A 25,020-nucleotide genomic window follows, 5' to 3' on the forward strand; every position below is an offset into this window, starting at 1 on the left:
ACCTGCTCTTATAGAATAGTTCCGATCTTATCTGATGAAACGCACTATTGGTGTGAAAATCGGATTGCAGTTTTCAGTTTACGAATATCTCAAGAGTGCCGCAAGGTAGTAACTTGGGACCACTACTCCTTACATTGTTTGTTTGTTTATAATATATCGTTGCTACTTCTGGATGGTTGCCGAAAACTCTATGCAGATAGAAACCTTCAAAGTCGTTCGAAACAGTCTGGATTGCGGGGAGCTTCAGCCGCTCGTTGACCTAATTGGTATTTGCAAAACTTTCTGACCGTCATTTTTCCTGTATATAACGCAACGTATGGCCACCACCTATAGACTGCATGAACCGATTTACTTCATGTTATCAAGCTTCAACTCTATTGCGCATCTGTTCGATTTTAATTTTAATACCAGTTGGTACTGCTTTTAAAGAGCGACTTCGGCGTAGATAACTTTCTTCTAATGGTATTACTATTTTTTATCCATTAAGACCATAGAATAGGTCAGAAGGAATTCTTAAACAATAAACAATAGTGTTGCATCGGGGACATGTCGTGAACTTTCGGCTGTTCTGAATGTTTCTAAAATTAACTGCATTCAAATGAATCGATTTTAATCCTCTTACCTCAATGATGGTATGACAAAATAGAACATACTTACAATTATGTTTACTCGAGCAACACAGACACAGCTTAATGTTCAGTATCGATATATTCACGTACGATGATCGGTATTCCGTTGCGTAGTTCACGAACACCTAAAGCCAGCAGCATGGATTCCGGCTTCTCGAAGGTAATGGTTGCCATTGTGAAGCCCTCGTAATGCCATATGAATTCAATTTCGCCACATGCATCGAATCGCGCATAGAGATCTCGCTCAGGAACAGCTAAAAAAAAAGAATGTAAATGTAACACAAGTATTCTTATTGATATGCTGGTAATGCGTACGTTCCGGCAATTCTACGATTACACTATATCCTTCTCGGTTGCACGGTTTACGACAGTTCAGCGCGACACGAAGTCGCTTGCCCCAAATCTTAACACGATTCATCTCCAGTGCTTTAAATGCATCTTCTCGTTGATGATACTCCACGTAGATTTCGCCGTACTTTTCACGTAAACTGGTATCAAAATCTACAACCCGTCCGTAGCGATCGAAGGTACCCTTCAACTCATTGGTCTTGATTGTATCTGCGATGTTACCGACGTACACTGGAAAATAAAGTATAGAGACATGCTTAAAATTACGCATTCAAAAAGTCATTTTTACACCGCAAAACCTACCGCAATGATCGTGCTTCGATTCCTGACGACGCCCCAATTGTCTCATCTCTCGCATAAGAGATTCTGCATTACGCTTAGACAATTGGTCGGAACGATCATAACGACTGCTGAAACTGTCTCCCGAAGCTGATCGACGGCCTCGTTCGAAGGAATGTGATCGGCTGCGGCGAGTGCCATACACTCGCTCCCCACGGCGGTTGATTTTTTCGCGGCTGCCGGAGCGACGTGCTCCACGGGATGAACTGCGACTGCTTCGTCGGAACCGTTCCCGAGAGCGACTAAAACTACGGTCCCGGTTATAGCTAGGGCTTCGGTCACGCCTGCGATTAGGACTGCGACTGCGACTTCTACTCCGCCTGCTGTTTCTCTGCTCTGCCTCCTGCTGGTGGCGTTCAGAAGAGAGCGAACGTTCACGCTCAGCTAGCCAGAGCTTTTTGGCGTCCAGCTGCCGTTTGATTTCCATGTCTTCTTTGTCCAAACTGGACTGCTTCTCTGCAAGCGAAGTAAATCGTGGATTGGTTCTATAGTTTGGTAGTCTGAGCATTTCAGACATCTGTCGGGTTATTTCTATCTTTTCCTTTCGAATTGATTCGATGCGCTGGTGAGCTTTACGATCTGTTGGAGAGACAGAACGAGAGCCACGCGGTTCCCGCGATTTCCTGCTGGTTAAAATATCTTTATCCAGCTGTTCTAAACGGCGCTTGATATCACGCTCCTTGTTGCGAATGTACGTTTCAAGCAGGTCTACTTCCTTGGATGTAGAACTTGGTTTGGCGGAACTGGCCTCATCCGGTTGGTGGTCAACTGCTTCAACAGGGTCGTATATCTCGCGTGGTCGAATGTTTCGTTTCTCCGCGAGATACTGGCGCAGATCACCTTCCTGAGGAACCGGATGTTGAGCGGCGACAAGAGGCGGCCCGGCAGGGTTCATGAATGGTGCACCGAGAACTCCGCATCCCGGCGGTGTAGGTAGGGAGATGCGTTCCGGCATGAAAACAGTTCTCGTAACGGGAGGCGGAACCATGGCTGGGGGCCGATGCATGGGACCACCGAATGCCCACCCCGGTTGGAAATCCCTCGGTGGTAATGCCAGCAGCATCCCACTGGGTGCTGGCGGATTCGCGAATGCAAGATCGTCGACACGTTCCAACGGAGGACGCTGGTTACCGGGAATAAATGGCTGGTGGTTGTTACGATTCCAGTTAGGTGCGACGTTGCCCATCCCAAAAGCATTTCGGTTGGGTAATCTGGAATTATTAAGGACATGATCGTCATCCTGTTCCCATTCATTCAAGCTACGATTCGTGGCATGTTGACTGCCACGGTGCTGCTCCCACGATGTCTGACTCTCTGCTGAAGGTTTTTGCAGTGACAGAATATCGGCCAATGAAATTGGAGGTTTCGAGTGTAGCGGTTGACCTTTGGCAAACTGGGCCAGACCCTGGTGTTGAACAGACATGTTCTGTGACTCTAGTGAAGTATCGAGAGAGTCAACGAGAGCATTTTGTCTGTTGATAACATCGCGATACGCTGAAAAATAAGCTTACGCTCTTTATTTAGCTTCTTTAAGAAGAGGGACGACCTGACTTACCTGCTATTTTACAAGGAGGTTTAGCTAACCAGTTATAGCTAACCAGTTTTTTGGCTGTTTTCGATTCACGACAAACGGCAATAAACTTGTTGTGATCCACCTTATCCACAAAAGCCATTGCTCCGTGACTTATCAGATGGGAATGCATTTTGCTTACGGAAATATCGCCTGCAAAAAGTGAGTTACGTAAAACATTTTAGGATAAAAACACATTTGCAATGCATTACCTTGTTCGCATTCAATCAATATAGACTCCTGTGAATCCAGTTTTGGTTTCTCTGTCGCTAAATGCTTGTATATCGGAAACGTTGCCAGTAACCCTTTCAGTCGTACAGCATTAAACGCTTCAATGAACGTAGGAAAGCTAGCGAATACTTTCCAGGTGTTCTTATCGTACATGCTCTGCTCGTAGCGCATGTTGGACACAAAGGCTACGTTGATAAAATGGTGCCGTAGGTCTTTCAGTGTGATTCGCGCCGGACAGTTGTAGATGACCACTGCGAAATAGGACAGTACAGTTGTAGTACCGATTGTTGGTTTGTTGGATGCCTACGGAGTGTATGTTGGCACCGAAAGCGAACTCGCATTCAGCAGCAACATACCGTTAAAGGGCAAATTTCCAGCGATGAATTTCGCATCAGTACAATAGAGCCGCTACGAAACAACGTACCTACATTCCGTACCATCCGTACCAAACACGTGTAGTTTCGTTACAGTCTAATACCATCTTCATGCATTCTGGATTTGTTCTTTTCTCAATATAGTTGATATCATGCCTTACAATTAATACTTATATATTATCATACTGGATTACAAACAACATATATGTTTAAAAATTTCCTGCAAAACCTTATTACGGTTAAATATTCACTAAATACCCACTTTCTCTTTTTCTTTGAAAGTTGAAAACAATTGCATAAATTTCAGTTATAAGTAAATAAAACTTAAATCATGCTTTACTGTTGCTTCTAACTACGTTAATGGTCCACCAATGTCATGTCTCATCTACTAAAGCTTTCTAGTACAACTACACTTCTGCGAATACATAGTGTTTTTAAATTAGGCTTTCCTCTTTGGCGATTTCGGGTATGCTTTTATAGTCTCATTTTTAATATTTAAATTATTACAACTGTTATTATTTTGATATCGACTTAATACTGATCAAGATATTTTATACTTCTTATGAGGAAGTAAATGTGCTTTTAGTGAAGTTTTCACAGTTTGCATATCGTTTTTTCTCAATTCTTCCAATGTTCGTTCTTCACAAAAAAACACATTTACTCACTCATAAGAAGTGTTAATTTTTATTTATGGTTTTTATCCGAATATATTCCAAAACACGAGAAAGGGGTTTGATTCCCAAAAGTATAAGAACAATATTTCTCTGTTAGGTCTTATTATTGTTTCTCGTCGGAAAATATCTCATCCTTTGGGCCTCTGCTAGTGCAAAATGTTAACCGAGCGCCAGTGTTGCTATTCATTGATAAAAGTACTGATCCGGTTTGAAACACTCTTTTATTTCATGAGAGTGAGAGAAACCCAAATTAAAACTCACACTTTTTCATGCATGAATTGATTGCAAGTGATGCACTCCAACACGAACAGCCTTCATTTTGAATCATCGCGATGAGTTTTGATGAATTAACAATTTTAAGAAATAAGCAAATGCACTATCGAACAAAACTTATAGGACTGATGTTACTATTCTAGTTCGACTGTTAGCACCTGAGATACTTTGAATATTACACTACGTTTGCATTTCATTAAAACTAGATCCTGTCCGTGTTAGATGTTTGTCCGTGTGCCGCTTGAAATTACTGGTTATGTCTGGCGTCGCAGGTATATGTCGACGTTTGACAACTGCATAATTACCATATGTGACTCGAATATCGTTTTATATTTGAACAAACAATAACTTTTTTTAATGATTTGGCAAAAAATATGCTTGTTTAAGTTTGATCGCAAAAAAAAACATTCTCGGCTTTTTGACAGCGATGAACAATGAGCGTGAGACAGAGATACCGAGCGAGTATTTGCGAGCGTAATCAAATCATATTTTTATCGCCAGTTCTGGCGGCGGCGATTTATCGCGAACGAATAGGATAAAAGAGTTACCGATTGTACAAATTCAAATGAGCTGATGATTTGGCGATGAGCCATCATCGCGATGAAAATTAACAACAGAAATGCATGCATGCAACCAAATTTTCATATATGCGGTTTGAGGGTCAATTTTTCATTATCTTATATACTCTGCACAATTGCAGGTTTATAATCGATAGTGTGTGCACATTTACGTGCGAACAAACCCTATAATTAATAGTACTTAACTGCCCATAAATGCATAACAGTCCTATCTGACTTTTCACTACTTTTGAGATAAACCTGGGAATCATCTTTAAATTAACTGTTCTTTCAATATTTCAAACAAAAAAGTTATGTTTGTTCCCAAGATGTTGAAAAAAATATCAAACTATGTCAGTCCCATATTACAAATAAACGCATAGCAGTCACAGTAGTAAAAATATATCAATAAGCATCTGTTTTTGGGAAATGCTTGGACCGATTCGCCTGTAGCAACTACCAAACGGAAGATTTTATGACCTAGAAGAACACTATTGAGGAGAATTGGGATCGAATGTACGGTTCCGAAGTTACAGTGGGAACAAGTTCCGGAATATATGGGACTTGAGCATAGAAGCACCTTGAATCACAACAAACCCATCATGTGACACCTATAAATACACGGATTTGCAAATCTAGACTATTGGTAGTCGTATAAAGTGTTCAAGACGTCATTGGCCACATCTAAACCTGTCCGTGAATGTTCCAGATACCTCTACGGGGATCAGTTTCTGAATTTAACTAAAATACAACATGTGACATCTCTAAGTCGATACTCGAAATTGCAAAACTAGTTTGAAATAGTTCATTTGTTGTCACATATAGTGTCCAGGTTCACATTGGTCATACTCAGACACGTTCTGGGAGTGTACCGGATACACAGGAAAGCGGCCAGCTTCTGAGTTAAACAAACCCCATCATGCGACCTCGCTATAAACTCAAGATAACAAACTACAATAAAAAGGAGAAAAGGCCAGGAAGAGATTTGAGTCAAAAAGGACATTTTGACCAATCGAATTGAACGAGAACGTGAATTATCAAAACAACGACACGTGGTCTTGAAAATACTGCCGAATCACCGACAATGCAAGGATCAAGGCATGCTGTGCCTGACTGTTATGCGTTTATTCTTGCTTATTTAAGCACAAATAAACGCATATCAGTAACTTCGGCAGTTTTTCTAAGTTTTGGAAAAAATTTTAGGTCACTTATGAACAAATTGTTTGTAAAAGTATTGTGTTATGTACATTCAAGTGATTTTATGACGATTTGGACGATTTGTTTCCAAAATCGATTGAATATTAAAAGAAAAATGGTCGTGGCTTCAACAGCGTTTTTCGTAGTTGCACGATTTTGCAGATGTGACTGTCTTCCATTTATGGGCAGTTAACTACCCTAAAAGGAATTATTTTTTCATTTTACAGTACATTAGTATGAAATAGAGAGAAAAAATATTCAACTAAGCTTCTAGTTGACTGAAACCGAATTCCTTTAACTCTTGTACAGCCACATCGCATTGGCCTATTTCGCAATGACAATCAAATCCAGCTTAATCAGCAGGGATCAATCAGAATTTCTTCCAGACACCCGTTCACGTAAACTTTCTGGTTGAAGGTTGCAATAGAAATTTCGCTTTTCAAGCCACAGGCACAGGATACGATATGTCAGACGTAAAGACTTCTTCCGCTCCGTTATTGGAATAGAAAGCCTCCATCCTACCACAAACTGTAGTACCTAGAATCTGTGGTACCTATTTTGCACGTCGAAACACTCGAAAGCATACCTGGAAACACCCCAACGGAGAGGTCTGCTCACAGATCGATCACGTTCTGGTTAATGGCCGGCGCTTTGTGAAATCCTGAACAAGCGATCAGTCGCGAGAAGTGTTGGGTACTACTGCTGCAGCCACTTCCAGTGAGTGGTTCGACGCAGAGTGACTGATATATTGACTGCAATTGTGACACGCCAGAGAGTGAGAGAGATACCGAGAGGTTAGAGCTGCTGAAAAGAGACTTCACCGTCGTCGCGAGAAACGCCAACACTGGGATCGGGTTCTTCTGGAGACGGAGGATTGCTTCGAGAGGCACGATACGCAAACGATCAACGGAATCAAGAACCGGACCGTGCCAACTCCTGCTATGTGCAATATCCTGTTATGGGGAACCTGCCAAACGATCGGAGGTAGCCAGAGGCATTACGAAGCATTACGAAGTAGCGTATATTGCTACATCGTCGTAATTGCCTATTCCCGTCCTATCCAACACAAATTATTAAAAATATCAGCATTTTTATGACACACAATACAAAACTAGTTATTCCCTAATATTTTAGTTAGTTGTCTATTATACGCGATCAATCAAAGTGAGCCGAGATCTATTTAAATGCTTTTTACTATTACAGAAGACCTACCAGCCAAATTTCCAACGTTTTTTCATGCGACGAAGAAGACAATGTCGACTAATCGTTTTAATTTCCGTCATTCATAAATGAAAATAACTCACACAAGGCATTGTCGTTATTCTACAACCAGGAAAACTTGCCTGATCTGCACTGCCGGTGGAAGCATAACTGTCCCATGTTACATTTTGTCATTTTCGACATTTTGTTGTCTAACGTTATAATTATATATGTATTTTTATAATATGAATCGAAAACATGGTGTTTATACTAGAAAAACTCGAAAAAATTTGAGGCCAATTTGTCCCACTGGAAAAATGGACGCAAATTTGCCTCGCTGCATACACCTTTTCATATAAAATGTTTTCAAGTTGTATACAAAATTTAGTGAAGTTTTTCAACATTATCTAAGAGGGACAAATAATTACGTCAAAACTAAGTAATTTTAGAAAAATCAGTTTTTCAACTTTGGGTGCGATTTTCTCGTTTTCGTGTTTTGTAACATGGGACAGATATGCTTCCAGCAGCCACGTAGCCAGAAGGGGGGCCCGGGGGCCCAATTTTGATTTTAACCAGGGTTGGTGATCCGCGAGAAAACTGTGAGTGGCATTCAACTTTTTCTCGGTATATGAAACGACATCGTCTATCAATGTATTGCTATATTCATCGTACGATGCTGCTCCGTGTGTGAGCACAATCGGCAATCCTGTGAGTTAATTCTCTCTGTATTGTATCCTAAACGTATACGCGCCATGGGGAATACGATTCACTCTCTCGTGATTCGCTCTGTGTGTAAATATCACGGAAAAGGATCGCCAGGCGATAATTTTCGCAGATGAGAAAGGATTGCGATCATTGGATGATTATCGTTCTTTTTTCGCTTGGAAAAAAATGTAAGATTTTTCGGTTATGGATATTTTTGTTGCAATTGTGTTGGCGAATGGAGGATATAGTGATGTCTGATATTGTTTTAATATAAATACAAGGCAGCAATTTGCTGTTCATTAAAATGTTTGCAAAAAATATTATGGCTGAATTAAACAGATGTTCAGCAAGGTTTGAAATTTAAGAACGAGGTAGCGCGTGGAAAGCAAAGATTTGAATGGCCCTGCACGTTTATAAAACCGCTTTGCGTACTCAGTTGCGTTGATACACTGTTATTCTGGTTATCTATATCACCACCTCTGTGGATTTGGGGCCATTATATAGTGGGATTTCACATTTGGCATAGTTCAATTTTGGCGTGCCTCGATTTTAGTACACTCAAATCTCGTTTTACGTCCACTATTGGGGGGACGTAAATCAAATCGGTCGTAAAAAAAGTGGACGTTAATTCAAATTTCGGACGTAAAACGAGAGGACGTTAATTCAAATTTTGGACGTAAAACGAGAGGACGTTAATTCAAGTTTTGGACGTAAAAAAAGTGGACGAATTGACATAATTGGTTCCAACATGGAATAACTCGTGATCCTGACCGTATAGCACGTTGGTGTCTTCGACAAAGTTGTTTAGCAGATCAAGGGCTTTTCGTCGGATTGTATGGATTATAGAATTGTCTCACTACGTGGCGCTAGTGTATATGTAGTACTCTTATGCAGGCCATATCTTGCGCTGCTGACTATCTAGAATGTTGCGGTCTTCGGGAAGTTTACTCAAATGACTGACACCTTCAAGATGGTATGGAAAATAATGCATAATTCGCTCATTACGTGGCGCTAGCGTATATGTAGCATTCTTATACAAGCTGTATCTTGCGCTGCTGACTGTTTAGAAAGTTGCGGTCTTCGGGAAGGTTACTCAAATGACTGCCACCTTCAAGATAGTATGGAAAATAGCGCAGAATTGACTCACTACGTGGCGCTAGCGTATATGTAGCATTTTTATACAAGCTCTATCTGGCGTTGCTGACTATTTAGAAAGTTACGGTCTTCGGGAAGGTTTCTCAAATGACTGCCGCCTTCAATATGGTATGGAAAATAGCGCAGAATTGACTTACTACGTAGCGCTAGCGTATATGTAGCATTCTTATACAAGCTCTATCTGGCGTTGCTGACTATTTAGAAAGTTACGGTCTTCGGGAAGGTTTCTCAAATGACTGCCGCCTTCAATATGGTATGGAAAATAGCGCAGAATTGACTTACTACGTAGCGCTAGCGTATATGTAGCATTCTTATACAAGCTATGCCTTGCTCTGCTGGCTATCTAGAAAGTTACGGTCTTCAGGAAGTTTCGGAAAAATTTCTGTTTTATTTGTATGAGAGTCCTTATCCTCGTACCACAGGGGTAAGGGGTCTCAAAGCATCGTAAAATAAATTCATGTCTCCAAAAACATCCGCAAGCCAAATTTGGTTCCATTTGCTTGATAAGTTCTCGAGTTATGAGGATACTTATATTTCATTTGTATGGGATCCCCCTTCTTAAAGAAGGCAAAGGCCTAAATTCACTATAGAAAAAAATCTTGCCTCCAAAACCCCTTACATGCCAAATTTGGTTCCTTTTGCTTGATTAGTTCTAGAGTTATGAGTAAATTTGAATTTCATTTGTATGGGAGCCCCCCCTCCAAAAGAGGGAAGGGGTCTCAATTTATAATAGAAAAAATTCTTGGCTTCTGAAACCTTTATATGCCAAATTTGGTTCCATTTGCTTGATTAGTTCTCGAGTTTTGAGGAAATTTGTGTTGCATTTGTATAGGAGCTCCCCCTCTTACGCCCTTCTTAAAATTGCTCTTTCATCCACCCTTAAAATTGCTGGTCATTTCATCTATCCAACGACATATAAATTGTTCAGTTTCGTTCAGTAGTTTAGTAGTTATTCGCATTTGAAATCTTTCATTCAAACGTTACACTTCTATTTTCGTTTTCACAAAGTGGTACCCAGTTCCAGTATAGTAAACAAAGACGTAGTCCTACGTCAAAATATTTTAAATGTTTGAGCAGTCAATGAAAACCTTGAGCTTTAACTCCATATTTGGTACCAAAATAATAAAAATCAATTCAGTGGTTCAAAAGTGATAAATTATTAAAGAAGGAAAACTTGGCAAAAGTTGGGATTAGGGACCACTCTTTCTCAAAACGGGGCTCCCTAAGTGCCAATTGAAAAAATACGGGTGTAAATTTTGTAGAATTTTTATGGACGGTTGACCAAGCGGGAAAGCGAGGGATAAAAAATACACAATCATCCAACATAATTCAACTGTTAGTTGACGCTTTACAATTTATTCCATATAACTTGGACTGACATTTAAATATAAAGAATGACAAAACCATTTATTTGGTAGTAAAATCATTAAAATCGATTTGGTTGTCCCAAAGTTATTTGAAAATTGATTTTTAGGAGAGGGCCTCAGAAAAAGCCAACCTAAACGCCAAACGAAAAAAATACAAATCTAAAATTGTTTTAAAAACCAAAAAGGTTTACTAAATTTGAACATGATTAAAGCACTTCTGAGTTTTGATAGATCCTTTTTACAATAAATTGCTGAGTATGTATAGGTAAGTTGTATTTAGTTACGTCCTTTTAAAGTTTTAAAGGGTAGATTGCTCATATAAAGTAAATAAAAATCATCAATTACACTTCCGCAATGAACATAAATCGCAGCCTGTATTGTAATTGTTTTGCGAAATATGAGAAGTTTCGAGCCGGATTAAGTTGCCGTCGAGGGAATGACTACTTTACGACCTAAACCGAATCACATCATCCGTGATCTCAAATCACACTAGAAATATTCAAAATTTTACAATTGTTATCTCTTCCTCTTTTGCATCCGCCAACGCGGTTCGATACAAATCCACCTGCAAAGTCAAATCACACGTTAAGATAGCAATTTCAAACCTAGTAAAATATTTTAAAATGAAGTCTATTATGTTAAAAGACGTAGCCCTACGTCAAAATTATCAAGCTCATTTTTATGTAATAACGGCCATCTTAGTGTTTACACAGCTGTGCTAGTGGTATACGGCTTCTATTTGCCAATATCAATTCAAAATTATGCGTAGGTACCCGCCGCTCGTGGATTCCTGTGTTTGCTGCTTGCGATAAAATTTTCTTCCGATCGCTGTACTGCATTATCGCCAAGTAGCATTGGGCGATACTGTATCTGTATCGAAAAAATCGATACTTTTGAGCCGATACATCGATATTTTGGATCGATACTGAGCGTCCCGATACCGGCCAGTATCGATGCTAAAACGACGATATTTGTATCGATACCTTTATAGTAAATGCTAGAGAAACTAAAATACTTTACTTATCCTAATGGGATGTCCATTAGGATTTCACCTGCATAACAATGTTCCGCCAACAAACTCGATCCATGGCTGTCCGCCTCCAATTTCTCGAATGTCCCACACTTTCCAGGACTTGCTCCATATGGTCTAAAAGTCAAGCACGCTGCGTACCTCTGCGCCTGGTACCAACCGAATTCGAGGCAAACATCATTTTTACGGGATTGTTTTCCGGCATTCTCACAACATGTCCCGGCCATTGTACTCTTCCCGCCTCAGCAACTTTCTGAATACTGGGTTGGCCGAAAAGCTGCGCCAGCTTGTGGTTCATGTTTTTCCTCCATAGACCGTACTCACATACACCACCAAAGATGATCCTAAGCACACGACGTCCAAAAGTGATCAGTCTCCGTCGAGCATTGTCCACATTTCGTGCCCGTAGACTATCGGTCTTATTTGCGCTTTGTACATGGTACATTTGGTACAGGGATGAAGCTTGCCAGATTTTAGGGTCTTGTAGAATCCGTAGTGAGCACGACTTCCGGCAAGAATACCTCTGCGTATTTCTCTGCTGCAGATGTTATCCGACCACCTCGAACTCGTAGAAATTAAAATAAGAGATGTACCTAATTAATGCGGCAGCTAATTTTTTTTTCGATACATAAACGCTGCAAAAATAGATGCATTCCCAGTTCCAGTATTAAATCAAATTTTAATTAAAACTTCAATTTCAATTTGAAATCTAATTTAAAGTCGGATTTCTTGGGTGATGTAAAAAAATCAAATTCAATTTCAAATCCTATTTCAAGTCCAATTATAAGTCCGATTTAACTCCAATTTCTGGCAAAGTTGTTAGTATAATTTCTAGTCAAATTTTACATCCAATTCACTATTAGTTGCTAGTAAAATTTTAAATTCTTTATTATGTCCTATTTCAAGTTCAATTTCATGTCTCATTATAAGTCCTATTTCATGTGTAATTTCAAGTCCAATTTATATATTCTAGTCTGAATTGGTCCAAACTTGAGTTTAACTTCGCGTCCAATTTTAAGTGTGATTTGAAGTCCAAATTCAAGTTCCACTTCAAGTTTAGTTTTAAGTTAAATTGAAAGTCTTACCACAGACTAACAGACGTAACACTTCGAACAAATTTTCTAACAAAACATCGTTTCAGTGACACCCCTAAAACTTAAAAAAAACACTAGCATCATCTGGTACAGTCTTCGCGCTACGCAAAGCAGCTTGCTATAAATTTAGCAATGCTATAAATTTACTTGTATATTATCTGACAACAGCGCCAGCGCAAGCGAGTGGCGTTCTCGCGCAGCGACTGTTGTTTGAGTCTTGGCTTAAGTGATCATTTGAAATGATCGTTTTTATTTGCGATGGAATGAGGCTTCAGTGTTACGTCTGTTAGTCTGTGGTCTTACTTCCAGCTCAATTTAAAGTAAAGATTCAAGTTGAAATTGATTCAAACTGAAGTCCAATATCATTTGAACATCAATATCAATTTGAAGTTCAATTTTAAGCATAATGCCATTGCCATGCTCAATTCTAAGTTAAATTTCAGTTCCCATTTCAAGTTCAATATCAAGTTTAATTTTAGGTTCAATTTTAAGTAAAATTTCAAGTGCAATTCCAGCTCCGATTTTAAAATTAATTTCAAATGCGAACAATTAGACAACTCATAAGTTGCTGAGTGAAGCCACAGAGAACAGATTAACAGGCTCGAAGGAAGTAATCGATTTTTTGTGTGTAAAATCTGTCGGTGGCGCCCTCCAGAAATAGTTTTCCAAACGCATCAAAAAATATCCATGTACCTTTACCAATATTTCTTTGTGCTGGAGTTACATAGCAGCGATGGCAGCGACATCAAGATTTAGTTTGCCACTTACTGCTCGAGGGGTGCTCTATTGAAGAATTACTCGTAGATTACATAAAAACCTTTTACACACTTTTTGTCGATTACCTGGTAGTCTGTTCTCTGTGGTGAAGCTCTGCTTTCCTCAATGGAGGTAGCTGTCTTGGCACTCGAAGATGGATGTGGTTGGATACGCTACTAGACCGTCAATGAAGTTGCAACTGCGTTGTTAAGTGAAGAAACCCTGAGTGCACGAAATAACTTTTGACGGAGATGAACTGGAAGGGGTTGATGAATTCATAAATTAGGGATCTCTGGCAACCGCCGTCAATCATACGAGTAAGCAGATTCAACGACGCATTCTAGCTAAGTCAGGTCTACTTTTCCCTTCGTAAGTCATTTCGATCAAGGAGCATAAACCGTACGCAAAATATAAAAGCACTTGCTAGCGCTTGGCTGAGTGGTCGATTTCTGATCGGCCCGGCCGGTTTTTCACTTGCAAAGCCGGTGACCGATCAATCTGGCAAAAAGTCGGTTTACCAACTTAAAAAAACGGATTTGTACTTTTTGTCCGATTTTTAAAATTTATTTCTCATTCCCATCATTCCACTAGATTTTCTAATAAATTTTGTAGCAATCCTGAGCAATTCGTTGCAGTTTCCGGTCAAAAGAGTTTAAAACCGCAGGCCTGACCAGTCCGACATCAGCTATTATTTCGTTCCTAACGAGATTTCGTATGAGAACGAAAGAGAATCAACAGTAGTAAAAGCATACGCATATAATTTTCTAAAAAATTAAGCTAAATAATAAAGTATGATAATTATAATAGACCGTTGAATTTTTATTAAAAGATGTGGCTTTTCGGTCTCGAGTTTCTTACGAAAACTTTATTTTACGTTCTTCGAAACGTCAGCTGAACGTAAAATAAAGTTTTCGTAAGAAACTCGAGACCGAAAAGCCACATCTTTTAATACTAAATAATAAACACAAGTGTAGTTTTCGTTGCACCCTGTCAGTGTATCGATACCGATATCGATACCACTGGTATCGATACTTGCCGCCCGATATTTCAACGGCATCGATACCTTTACAAAAATTGTATCGATATTCGAATATCGATGCTTTTCGCAGTATCGCCCAATGCTATCGCCAAGTGATTCGATCGGAAGTTCAAGACTCATCACTCACTCGTATCGGGAAACGATAATTATCGCTAAAGAAACTGACTAAAGAAGTGACAGGTAACTCATTTTCGTTTCGTCGTAACCAAGTGCGCATGAATCTCGATGAAACCTTCTGAATCTTTTGCTCGAAAACTTGCGGAGTATCAGTCGATGAACGCGGCAGAAATTAATGATTGCAAGCAAACGGCAACAAATATCATTGTATCACCACGAAATCGATCCGTGCTGCCTAACGAAAACACCAGGCAATCAAATTTGTATCGTACATTTCATAAAATCGCATAAATGTTGAACTCGAAAAAATATTGTTCGAACTTTTCCTAGCAACTTTGAACAGAGTCACGCACAACAATCATCGTTGAGCAAACCAGGTTTAATGATGACAGGAGGCCGCGAGTGACTGAGCTCCAGTGTCTTTTCTTTAGTCAGTTTCTTTATACAATACATTAAATGTATTGTAATGTATTATATTTATAAGCAGTAAGATATGCATGTAACGTATTAGGAGCCAAGATAGGGCTCCTGGCCCCCACCTCTGGCTACGTGGCTGGCTTCCAGCGGCAGTGCAGAAATTTTGCAGAATAACATTTGTCATGCCGTGCTACGCAAATACATGCGCGTTAGTTTTGTAAACTTTGTTGTGATTTTTAGTTCGGCCGATGAAAAATTTTGATGGACGGATTTTAAAACGGTACGACGAATTTTAGAAATAAAGTCAGTTGCGTAATTTCAATAATATGTTTTAATAGTCGCTTTTCAGTGATTTCAAAGTTCACGAATCGGAAGGTAAGTGTGTTTTAGTCAAATCAGCACAAGAACTTTTGGAGTATTCATTAAATCCATCTAACAAATGATGAAAATTAGAATGACTTTACTTATTACGACGGGAATTAGAAAAAAAACCTACTGTTGAATGGTAAATAAGATGGAGCTGTCAACAGAAACAAGATAAGGATTAAGGATAATGGACAAGCAGTAGATCCACAAGAGCTGAAAAACGACAAAACAAATGGAAAGGACGACATTCCTGTCGAACTTTTGAAAGTCCAAAAGGGCGAAAAGCGGAACTTTTTTCCTAGTTTCTTTTGCCTTTATTTTATCATTTATGGTCTACAGCACTTTTGTTCGTATAAATATCCCCCTTAAGGTGAAACGGTACTGAATCCCAACATGGCCGGAAAAATGGCGTCCATGTGAGGACATGGGTGCCATCGATCCGGCAATGTTGGGATTCAGTACCGTTTCACCTTAACCTAAAACTGCCAAAAGTTAGTGTTTGCTCACTATAATGAAAATAAAAAAATAATTTTTTGTGTTAGGAAATATAGACATAGTTTCTTTGGCAATGTTGTAAATAATGTAAAAACAAGCAACTTTGCTGAAGAAATAAAATTTCTATCTTTATCGAGTGCTGAACTCTAGGGCATATTCTTTAAAACTTCTTTAGAGATTGGTACTTAGCTTTTCTTAGTTGCATTTTACACGAATACAATGTTCTAGGCACTCAAAATACACGTTTTTGCAGAAGACCGCAAATCTCCTGCCGAATTCCTTACATTGTAAGGGTCCTAGAACAACCTTCTGCAAAAACATGTGTTTTGGGTCCTTCAATAATCGCCTAGAACCATATACTCCTGTAAAATGCAACCAACATAAGCTAAGTATGAAAAACTAATTTTGTTTAATCTTGCTTGTTTTTACAATTTTTACAACTTTGCCGAAGAAAGTATGTCTATATTTCCTAACATAAAATAGTTTTTTTATTTTCACTATAGTAAGCGATGACTTACTTTTGACAGTTTCAGATTAAGGGGGATATTTATACGTAGAAAAGTGCTGAAGACCCTAAATAAATGAAAGCAAAAGACACTAGGAAAAAAGTTCCATTTTCGCCCTTTTGGATTACTGTGCGGCTGTACTGTGCAACCCATCAAGTTATACTACTGAGGAGGAACTATCTACGAACTGCTTGGTAGGTCTCATATGTCCTATTTATAAAAAAAGGTCATTGACTCAAATGCAGTAGCTATCGAGGCATTACTCTCCTCAATTCTGCTGTTTCATAGACTGAGGCCGTTGCAGGAAACCTTTGTTAGTGAACACAAGTGCGGTTTTCGAGAGTGGCGCTCCACGACGGACCAAATGTTCACCTTGCGACAACTATTCGACGAATGCTGGGAATTCAACTTGCAGACTCACCACTCACCATCTGTTTATAGACTCCAAGGCGGCGTACGATTCAGTTAAACGAAATGAGCTGTGACGGATTATGCTTAAACATGGTTTTCCAACAAAACTGACTAGGCTAACACGTACTATCCTTGATGGCTCCAAATCAAGCGTTAGCGTTAGTGGGTGAGGCATCGGACATTGCATTGGAAGGTAGCGTGCAAGTGTGCAGAAATGCGGAACCATCATCACGATATCTCACATGCTCCTAGGGTTCGCGGATGACATCGATATCATCGGGGTTAACCGTAGAGCTGTGGAAGAGGCGTACACACTTATTAAGAAGGAAGCTGTGAGGATTGGGCTTATCATAAACTTGGCCAAAATGAAGTTTATGGTGGCTGGTAAAGATCGTGGTAGTCCTTCAATTGCTGGAACTGGTGATAGATGGAGATACTTTTGGAATGGTCAACGAGCAAAAAAGGCGGATAGCGGCTGCCAATAGGGCCTTCTACGGATTACGTAGCCAGCTGAGGTTCCGTAGCCGTTAACTCCGTACGAAACTCGCATCACATCAACAGACTTACATGGTCCTAATGATGGTCTAGCTTCTTAAAACTAGTGGTCAAGTGTATAAATAGTAATAAATTCACATAAATATAACTAAACGGACAGACAGGTTTATTGAACCGGCTGAAGAAGCGGTTGAATAGTTCACGAAGAGTTTGGTGCGATAGATGGAAATCGAATATGAATGCTGCTTTGTCAAACATCCTCTGGAGACCGCTGAGGGCCCCATATTTGCTGTAGTTCGTACGGTGGTATGACGTCCTCAGCATAGCAGTATTTCGAAGGGATGTAGACTGCACATTAAGGTCGATTCGCTCTAGAAGTTGAGGGTAATCTATTTTACCTCGCAGAGTATCAGCGACTAGCAGGGCTTCAAATGTATCTCTTCGTGTAGAGAGAGTATCTAGATGGATCAACATACATCGGTTTTCGTAGCTTGGTAAGTGATACGGATTTCGCCAGGGCAGCCGACGAAGGACAAAACGCCCAAAATGGCGTTGGACGGATTCAAGTCGTTCAGAACTGTTGTGATAGTTCGGGTTACAAACCGCAGAACAGTACTCCAGAGTCGATCTGACCAGGGAGCAGTATAATGCTTTTGAGCAGTAGACGTCGGTGAAACTTTTGGCGATTCTAAAAATGAATCCCATGGTCCTAGAGGATTTGTTGACGATATAAGATACATGCTGTCTGAATATTAGCTTTGTATTGAAGATTATACCTAGGTGTTTGAAATGATCGACCCGCTCGATAGCAGCATCTTTTTTACGTGAGAAGGATATTACAGAGCACTTTGAGGGATTTACAACCATTCTGTTTAAGGTACACCAATTAGCGAAGACATCCAGCTGGCGTTGGAGAGCGATGCAGTCTTCAGATGAGCGGATACGGGAGAATATTTTCAGATCATCGGCATATGACAACCTTGGGCCTTCAAGCACGAGGTTCACGTCGTTGAAATAGAGCAAGAATATGAGCGGTCCAAGATGACTACCCTGCGGAATACCTGAGGTGGCGCAGAATGTGCTGGATCTACAATCACCGATGGCAATCATCAACTGACGATCTGTTAGATAAGAACGAAACCGTCGCAGGAAAGCTCCGCCTATCCCAAGCCTTTCGAGTTTAGCGATTGCGATTACGTGATTGAGCTTATCAAAGGCGGCTGATAGGTCGGAATATATGACGTCGGTTTGCGTCATTGCAGACATGTTGTCGACGATGTGCGTAGTAAGGCACAGCAAATTAGTAGTAGTGGATCGACCATGGAGGAATCCATACTAACTGATCCGCGCTCAAATATTACTTGCAATGTGAAAAAAGTGGCCCCAAGACAATTAGCTCGAACAATTTCGAGATGGCACTCAACGATGTAATTCCTCGGTAATTGTCCACATCTCGCTTGTTGCCTTTTTTGTGCACAGGAAACAAATAAGCAGATTTCCAGCATGACGGAAAAATACCGCTGGAGTGGGACTTCTGGAGTACGAGCTGTAGTGGTCTACCCAAACAAGAGATGTGCTTCTTCAGGAGAGCGGAAAGAATTCCATCAGGCCCGGGGTTGAAGGAAGACTTTAGTTGCGTTTATCCCGTTTATCGGTGTTTATTTCGTAGAGCGGCTCTTGTCAGTGATTTGAGTTTTCGCCGTTCACTCGTTTGCCAAGGAGCACGTGATCCGGAACGACTTACTTTTTTCGGGACATGTCTATCAATGTTATACAACAAAACATTTGAGATGATTTGGGCGGCAGTATCTGCGTCATGATCGTTAATCATGTTATCCCAATCCATTGATGATAGGAAGGCTGCGATGATCTGCTCCGTAAAAATCGTACGTAACAGCAGCGGTGGTGGTGTCAAGATTGCTAGTATAGTTGTCTTCCACAGAGATGATTAACGGAGGATGATGAGACTTTAACTAAAGGCAGTGGAGCTGTTGAGAGGAATGGTGCGGCATCTTGTGTTGAAAAGAAACAGGGGTCCAGGCAGCGGTTATGCTCGTTAACGACGTGATTGATTTGTGACAGGGTGACGGCACTGTAACTGTCGAGGATACTGCTAGCACCAGTGTGGAATACAGAAAGAGTTGGGTCGGGATACAGCAAACCGCCTTGCGGTTGGCTCCACGTTATGTCAGGCAGATTGTAGTTCCCCAGTATCATAATCTGGTCGACTGGAGCAGCCCTCTCGGCCACAGCGAAGACAGATTTGCAGTGCGTATTGATAAGAGCGATGTCAGGAGTCCGGTCAGGCGCGATACACACAACGCTTAAAACAAGTTCCGATCATGTAGCGCAACTGAAATCTAGGTCAGCTCCAAATAGTCCCAATCCTTGTTGTCTATAGCAGTCGCTTTTAATCCCTGACGAACGGCTGTTTTGCGGATTTCTGTCACAGCGAAGAACTTCATAGTCGGAGCCGAACACTTGACTAGAAAGTGTACGTGAATTGAGCCAGGTCTCGGTTAAGACGATGAAATCATAGCTCAGATCGAAAACGGTTATACGATAGTCAGTGACACGAGAATTCATGCCGCCTACATTTTGGTAGAAGATCTCACATGCTGTCTTCGGTCTGGTAGCTCGCGGGAGATTACGGTCGTCAAGAAATCGGCAGTTCTGCGTCGTCCCTGGAAGACAGGACAGGAACGTTGGCATCTAACGACCTAGAAACGCAAAGCGGGTCAGTGGTGCGATATGGGCTAGCAAATTTGTACTTGCCCTGAGTGCAATAGCTGGTGGAGTAGTGGTGGAGCTGGTGAAAAGTCGGTAACTGCATGGGTATTTATCTCCAGAAGAATCCTATTAACGTCGGAGTTCGGTAGGCTGGAAGCGTACTGCGGGTCAGTAGTGTGTTGAGAACTATGAAATTGGTACTTGCCTTGAGAGCAATTTCGGAAACCCCGTTCTATAAATGGACCCTTTGTGGTTCGCAATAGGATAACGACCGGGTCCATTATTGCAATTACAGTGTATTTTGTATGGAGAGGATCCACTAATGGCGACATATTTTGCGTTGTTAACCGTATAATAGACCGTCACTTATTGAAAATATCGATTTTAACGCATTAATAATTAAATGCAGCTAAATCTTTATAAACTGTGTGGTATGCTTAGTACTTTCTGTTTAATGTCATAAATCCTCGGAAATAAGAAGTTCAAGCTAATAAACGCCGGAACTGTACCCGAGGTCCATTATAGGTAAAGGGTTCGCTATAGGATAACTCCAATTTTCAAGCGTCATTCATGAATTCTACATGAATAAACGAGACAAAAATGGAAACATTTACTTTTAATGCTAATGTCCGGGTTGCGGGTGCTGTTGGATGTCGGATAGGTTTCCGTAGTAGGCTGAAGCAATAATTGCATGGCAGTTCAAATTCGAGGATAGAATTTCGGCAGGCGGCAGTTGTCTCTCGTCGCTGCGGCAGGTTGTAAACAAATCGTACAATAGATTGGAAACAGCGTTTCAGTTGATCTTTTAGGGATGCCGAGAGTCCAAGATGGGATGAAGATGACCAGGACCACCGTTTTCACCAGCTTACGTCGTATCGGTGAAACGTACTCAGGACGTTGCAGGTTTTCATAACGACGTCCTGATGTCACCTGATGAGCGCAAAACAAACTGCGATTTAGTTTCAGTCCAACGTTCGTTACTCCATTAGACAGCGGCATTATTTCACTACAAAATAAACGAACGGAGTTTTTGTTGTTCTTGCGATTGCCGGATTTGGATTTCCTTCCAATGCTGGACAACTCCAATCTGGATAACTTGGTTGTAGACAACCGTTTCTGGAACAGTTTTATTGCGTTGAGGGTAATAGATTTGGCCACTTTTAACGCCTTCGTTAACTGGGACGTGCGAGTAGTCCAGACTTTCGTGATGCGTAAGCAAAATTCAGATGCGTTGTTTCTGCTAAGACTATAGACTACAGAGACTCTGTATTCTATAGCCTCTGTAGTTGTTCGTCTTGCTTGGACGCTATTTTGATATCTGAAACAAAATAGAGGCACCATTTCACCTACAATAGCAGGGTTCAGGTTTTTCCAACGAACAATTGAAACAAGCTTTTCTAACTGCAACTCAAGGCGTTGCTGCCTGCTCAAAAATACCTTTCCGGCGATTCTGACAAGTTTGAATGTGCTCTATTCAATACTTGAATTTCATCTACCTAGTTATACGATAAATTAATAATTTTTATCATTTCCAGTTTTTGACAACACACCTGACGAATGTCCTCCTTGATCTTCCTCGCATATAATTCGACAAAAAACTTCCTACTGCGTTGACAAAAAAGCTAAATTTTTTCGCGTTCAACTTAAAACTGGGTAACTTTTTATTAACATGTTTCTGGTCGGATCCACTATGTTTGATTCAAATCTCACATATAATACACCAAACTATAAAGTTCGACTAGCATGTTAATATCGATCACTGAACAGATACGGGAGTTTGCTTCATATCATTCAACAAAACCTCGTTGTTAATTATATACACATGTGACTGACCGTGCGAGATTAGTCTAATGGAGCAAACAAATTGTTAAGCGGGATAAATTCATAACGTGAGGACGTTTCAAGATATATTAGCGAACAAAAATGAAATCATCTGAGAAAATAGATAAGCAACACAGGTCAATTTTTGTTGACTAGCATTTAAAAATAACTTAATATGTATGTTTGTCTCTTTGTGCCTAGAGACAATCAGTACAACTTTTACGAAATCTTATCATCTGAGATGATCAAAAATTAATAACGATTCATGGTACTCATTGATTACCGATTTCTTCGGTATCATTCCAGTTTTAGGCCAAGCAAAGCGCTTGTGCCTTCAAAAAGATAATTATAGAGATATTCCGGTTGCAAGAAACTTTGCGCGCGAGGGACAGGTTAGTTCACCAAGATGAATTCGTAGTTATTACGATTTTCACGTTTTAGACAGCCAACACTTGTGGCACCTGTGAAGAGGTAACTCAGTTAACAACAAATTTCGGAGAGTACGCGAAGCAGGCAATACTAGGTTGCGGGCGTCAATGACAATTTAATTTGAACACAACATTCTTAGTAACATCAAAACTTTTGTTTTGTAACAGTAGTTTTTTCCAATAATCCAAGGGAATCGTAGAACGAAGTAATGAAACCAAAGAAGTTTATAGTATTCAAACAGAGTGGGAAAAGAACTAAAAATTCGGTAAGAGAGGGTCATTGTAGCAACGCTTATTAAATTTGTATAACTTTTTTCTTTACCCAAGCTGGGGAATCGGTGGATCGAACTAAACTAGATTCCTATTCTTTTTATATGCCTTTCCTGATTCTCCGCTCTTTCCCCTTCACGCCTTATCCCACTCTGTTAGGACCATCATTATAAAAAATAAAACCTAACCTTATTATAAAGGTCAAGACAACAAAACATGAGGTTGATCTATCATATAAAATAAAAAATTCCGTCGTTCCGCGCTCAACTTAATATTTGACAAAAAAAAAGACGATCGTTGTATTAGCGCTACAAACACTAGCTGAGAAATCACTTGACAATTTGCCTTTGGCTTACCTTCGTATGTGTATAGTGCTGGATTCGGACTACGGTAGCTAGGATTGAACACGGTCCTAAGTATCACACTCTTTACTTTCTCCGTTTGTTCTTTCATTTCGATGTCCATCATTCGAACGTTTTTCAGAGGCTTTTTGGTGTGTGGTGAGCTTGCCTTCTTTAATGTCAAGTATTCCGACGTGAATGTACGGAACGCCTCATGACTAAAAGGCACAACTTGCACCTTATCGCCATCGAGTTTTGTGATTTGCTTAGCACGATCTATAGAAATACTGTGGAGAAAATGAACCACTGTCGGTGTAGTATTTCGGTGAGTTTTCTTTACATAAATGACCACTCCTACTTTAGAGAATGCTTCCACTACGTCTTCATATACAACACTATTGGAAATGTAATCAATGAGCACGGCCTTTCCCGGTACCTCTAGAAGCGTTTCGTCGGGTCGCATTGTGAAAACTGTGCACACGACGCCAGAAAATTCACATTTCCGCATAAAACAGTCAAGAACTCGCTCCGCAGTACTTTCCTCTTCAAAAACGACGGTGTAGATTTTGGTAAAAATACAGCTCTGAGAAAATCCTATTTCGACGCTGATGATCGGCCCGAACTGGTCGAAATATTTTACGACATCCTCATCATACACATCGCGAGGAATGTTTTCAACTCGTACCGCGTTTTTATTCGGTGATGTTATACCGTGCTTTGTGAATTGAACTTCACGGCGTCGAATTTCTTCGGGGGATTCATGTGTTTCCTCTGCAGAGGACGCACCCAAAATATCCCAAGTTGGCGATTTGTTCGATGAAGTCACATTATTTGATTCTTTTTCTGATGTAGTGTTCCAAGTTACCGTAGATGGTGGAGCAAAGAACATGTCCTCTTCTTGTTCTTGGTCAAACAGGGGCTCACGTTTCACTTGGATATCTTTAACTTTGTTGTAAAACTGGTTGGTAACTGGATCGTAAACTCTATTATCCTCATCATCATCGTCATCGTCATCAAGATCGTAAGCATCGTCGTTGTTGCCGAAGCTCATTTTCGGCTGCGTGCTAAGCAGTGCAGCATGTCCTTTAGAAAAGGTATGCTTCATTTTTGCATCCATCAGCTCGTTGTAGACTCGCGGCGTTTTGAAGCTGTCAAAATCTTCCAACCGTACTCTAACGTTCCGGTTCAAGACCTGAACAGTTATTTTAGTCGACCCAAGTATGGTATTGTTTAACCGCTGAGCAGCATTTGCTGCCGATTTGTCTTTGAAGCCCACATATGCAAAGTTATTGGTAGGAATCTGTACCGCTTCTATCATTCCGTATCGGCCAAACGCCTCATACAATTCTTCCTCGTTGATTTCTAAAATCGATTCAAAAATTAACATTTCAATCCTTTGACCATAGCTTAAACCCAGACTTACCAAAAGCGAGATTCCTTACGACGACGGTGTGTCCAGCCCAGAAGTGACGCTCATCGTTGACAAGCGTCACTATCACCCGGTTCCATTGGAATATGGTCTGATCAAAGTTGCATGCCTTCTTGGCTTGCGCTTCGTTTTCAAACAACACGAAACCTACCTTTGTACGGCAATCATTGCGATTTTCTCGCATGAAGGAAACTTTGACAACAGTGCCGACATCTTTGAAAAACTCGGCTAGCTCCAAGTTGGTGGCCTGCTTTGGAATGTTTCCAACATAAACCACTTCATTTGGATTCATCGTAGTGCCAAAAAACTACGAATCGTTCGCCTTCTAAAATCTAAATTCACTAATAAAACGTTTACCATATAAATCGCAGAACCTTCTGAAAATCTTTCCTGTTTTTTTTGTTTTCTCGTTTTTCTGTAGACAAAATGCGCTTTGATTTTCACATTTCCTTCAACTTCGTCAGGATCTTTCAAACCGAGCTGTCAAAGAGCAATGAGTATAAATATTAAAGGTGAAGAAAGATGTTGCTTATCTGGTATCCAGGGATGCCAGGTGGTTTTTTGAAGTTTTCACGAATCAGGAGAAAAGGTCTTCACTACTGTGTTACCTGACTCACTGCGAATATGCGTTGTATTCGCGGGATCGTGTTGGTTCG

At 40.4% G+C, this 25,020-nt stretch overlaps 1 protein-coding gene across 2 annotated transcripts; it reads right to left on the reverse strand.

Moving 5' to 3' along the window:
- Positions 1–537: 537 nt before the first annotated feature.
- On the reverse strand, positions 538–24,808 carry LOC128743793 (uncharacterized). Of its 2 annotated transcripts, XM_053840470.1 has the most exons (8): positions 24,359–24,808; positions 22,951–24,297; positions 3,099–3,368; positions 2,872–3,039; positions 1,281–2,810; positions 945–1,208; positions 658–883; positions 538–588 (listed from the first exon to the last, which is right to left on the reverse strand). In XM_053840470.1, the coding sequence occupies exons 1-7, from the start codon at positions 24,654–24,656 to the stop codon at positions 690–692; spliced, it is 4,071 nt and encodes a 1,356-aa protein (XP_053696445.1). In that variant the 5' UTR covers positions 24,657–24,808; the 3' UTR covers positions 538–588; positions 658–689. The 2 variants fall into 2 exon arrangements, with proteins under 2 accessions (XP_053696445.1, XP_053696438.1); XM_053840463.1 differs by lacking the exon at positions 538–588 and having other exon boundaries at positions 619–883.
- Between the last annotated feature and the right edge of the window lie 212 nt (positions 24,809–25,020).

The sequence above is a fragment of the Sabethes cyaneus genome, chromosome 1 (genome assembly GCF_943734655.1).
Source record: "Sabethes cyaneus chromosome 1, idSabCyanKW18_F2, whole genome shotgun sequence".
In the NCBI taxonomy this organism is placed as follows: domain Eukaryota; kingdom Metazoa; phylum Arthropoda; class Insecta; order Diptera; family Culicidae; genus Sabethes; species Sabethes cyaneus.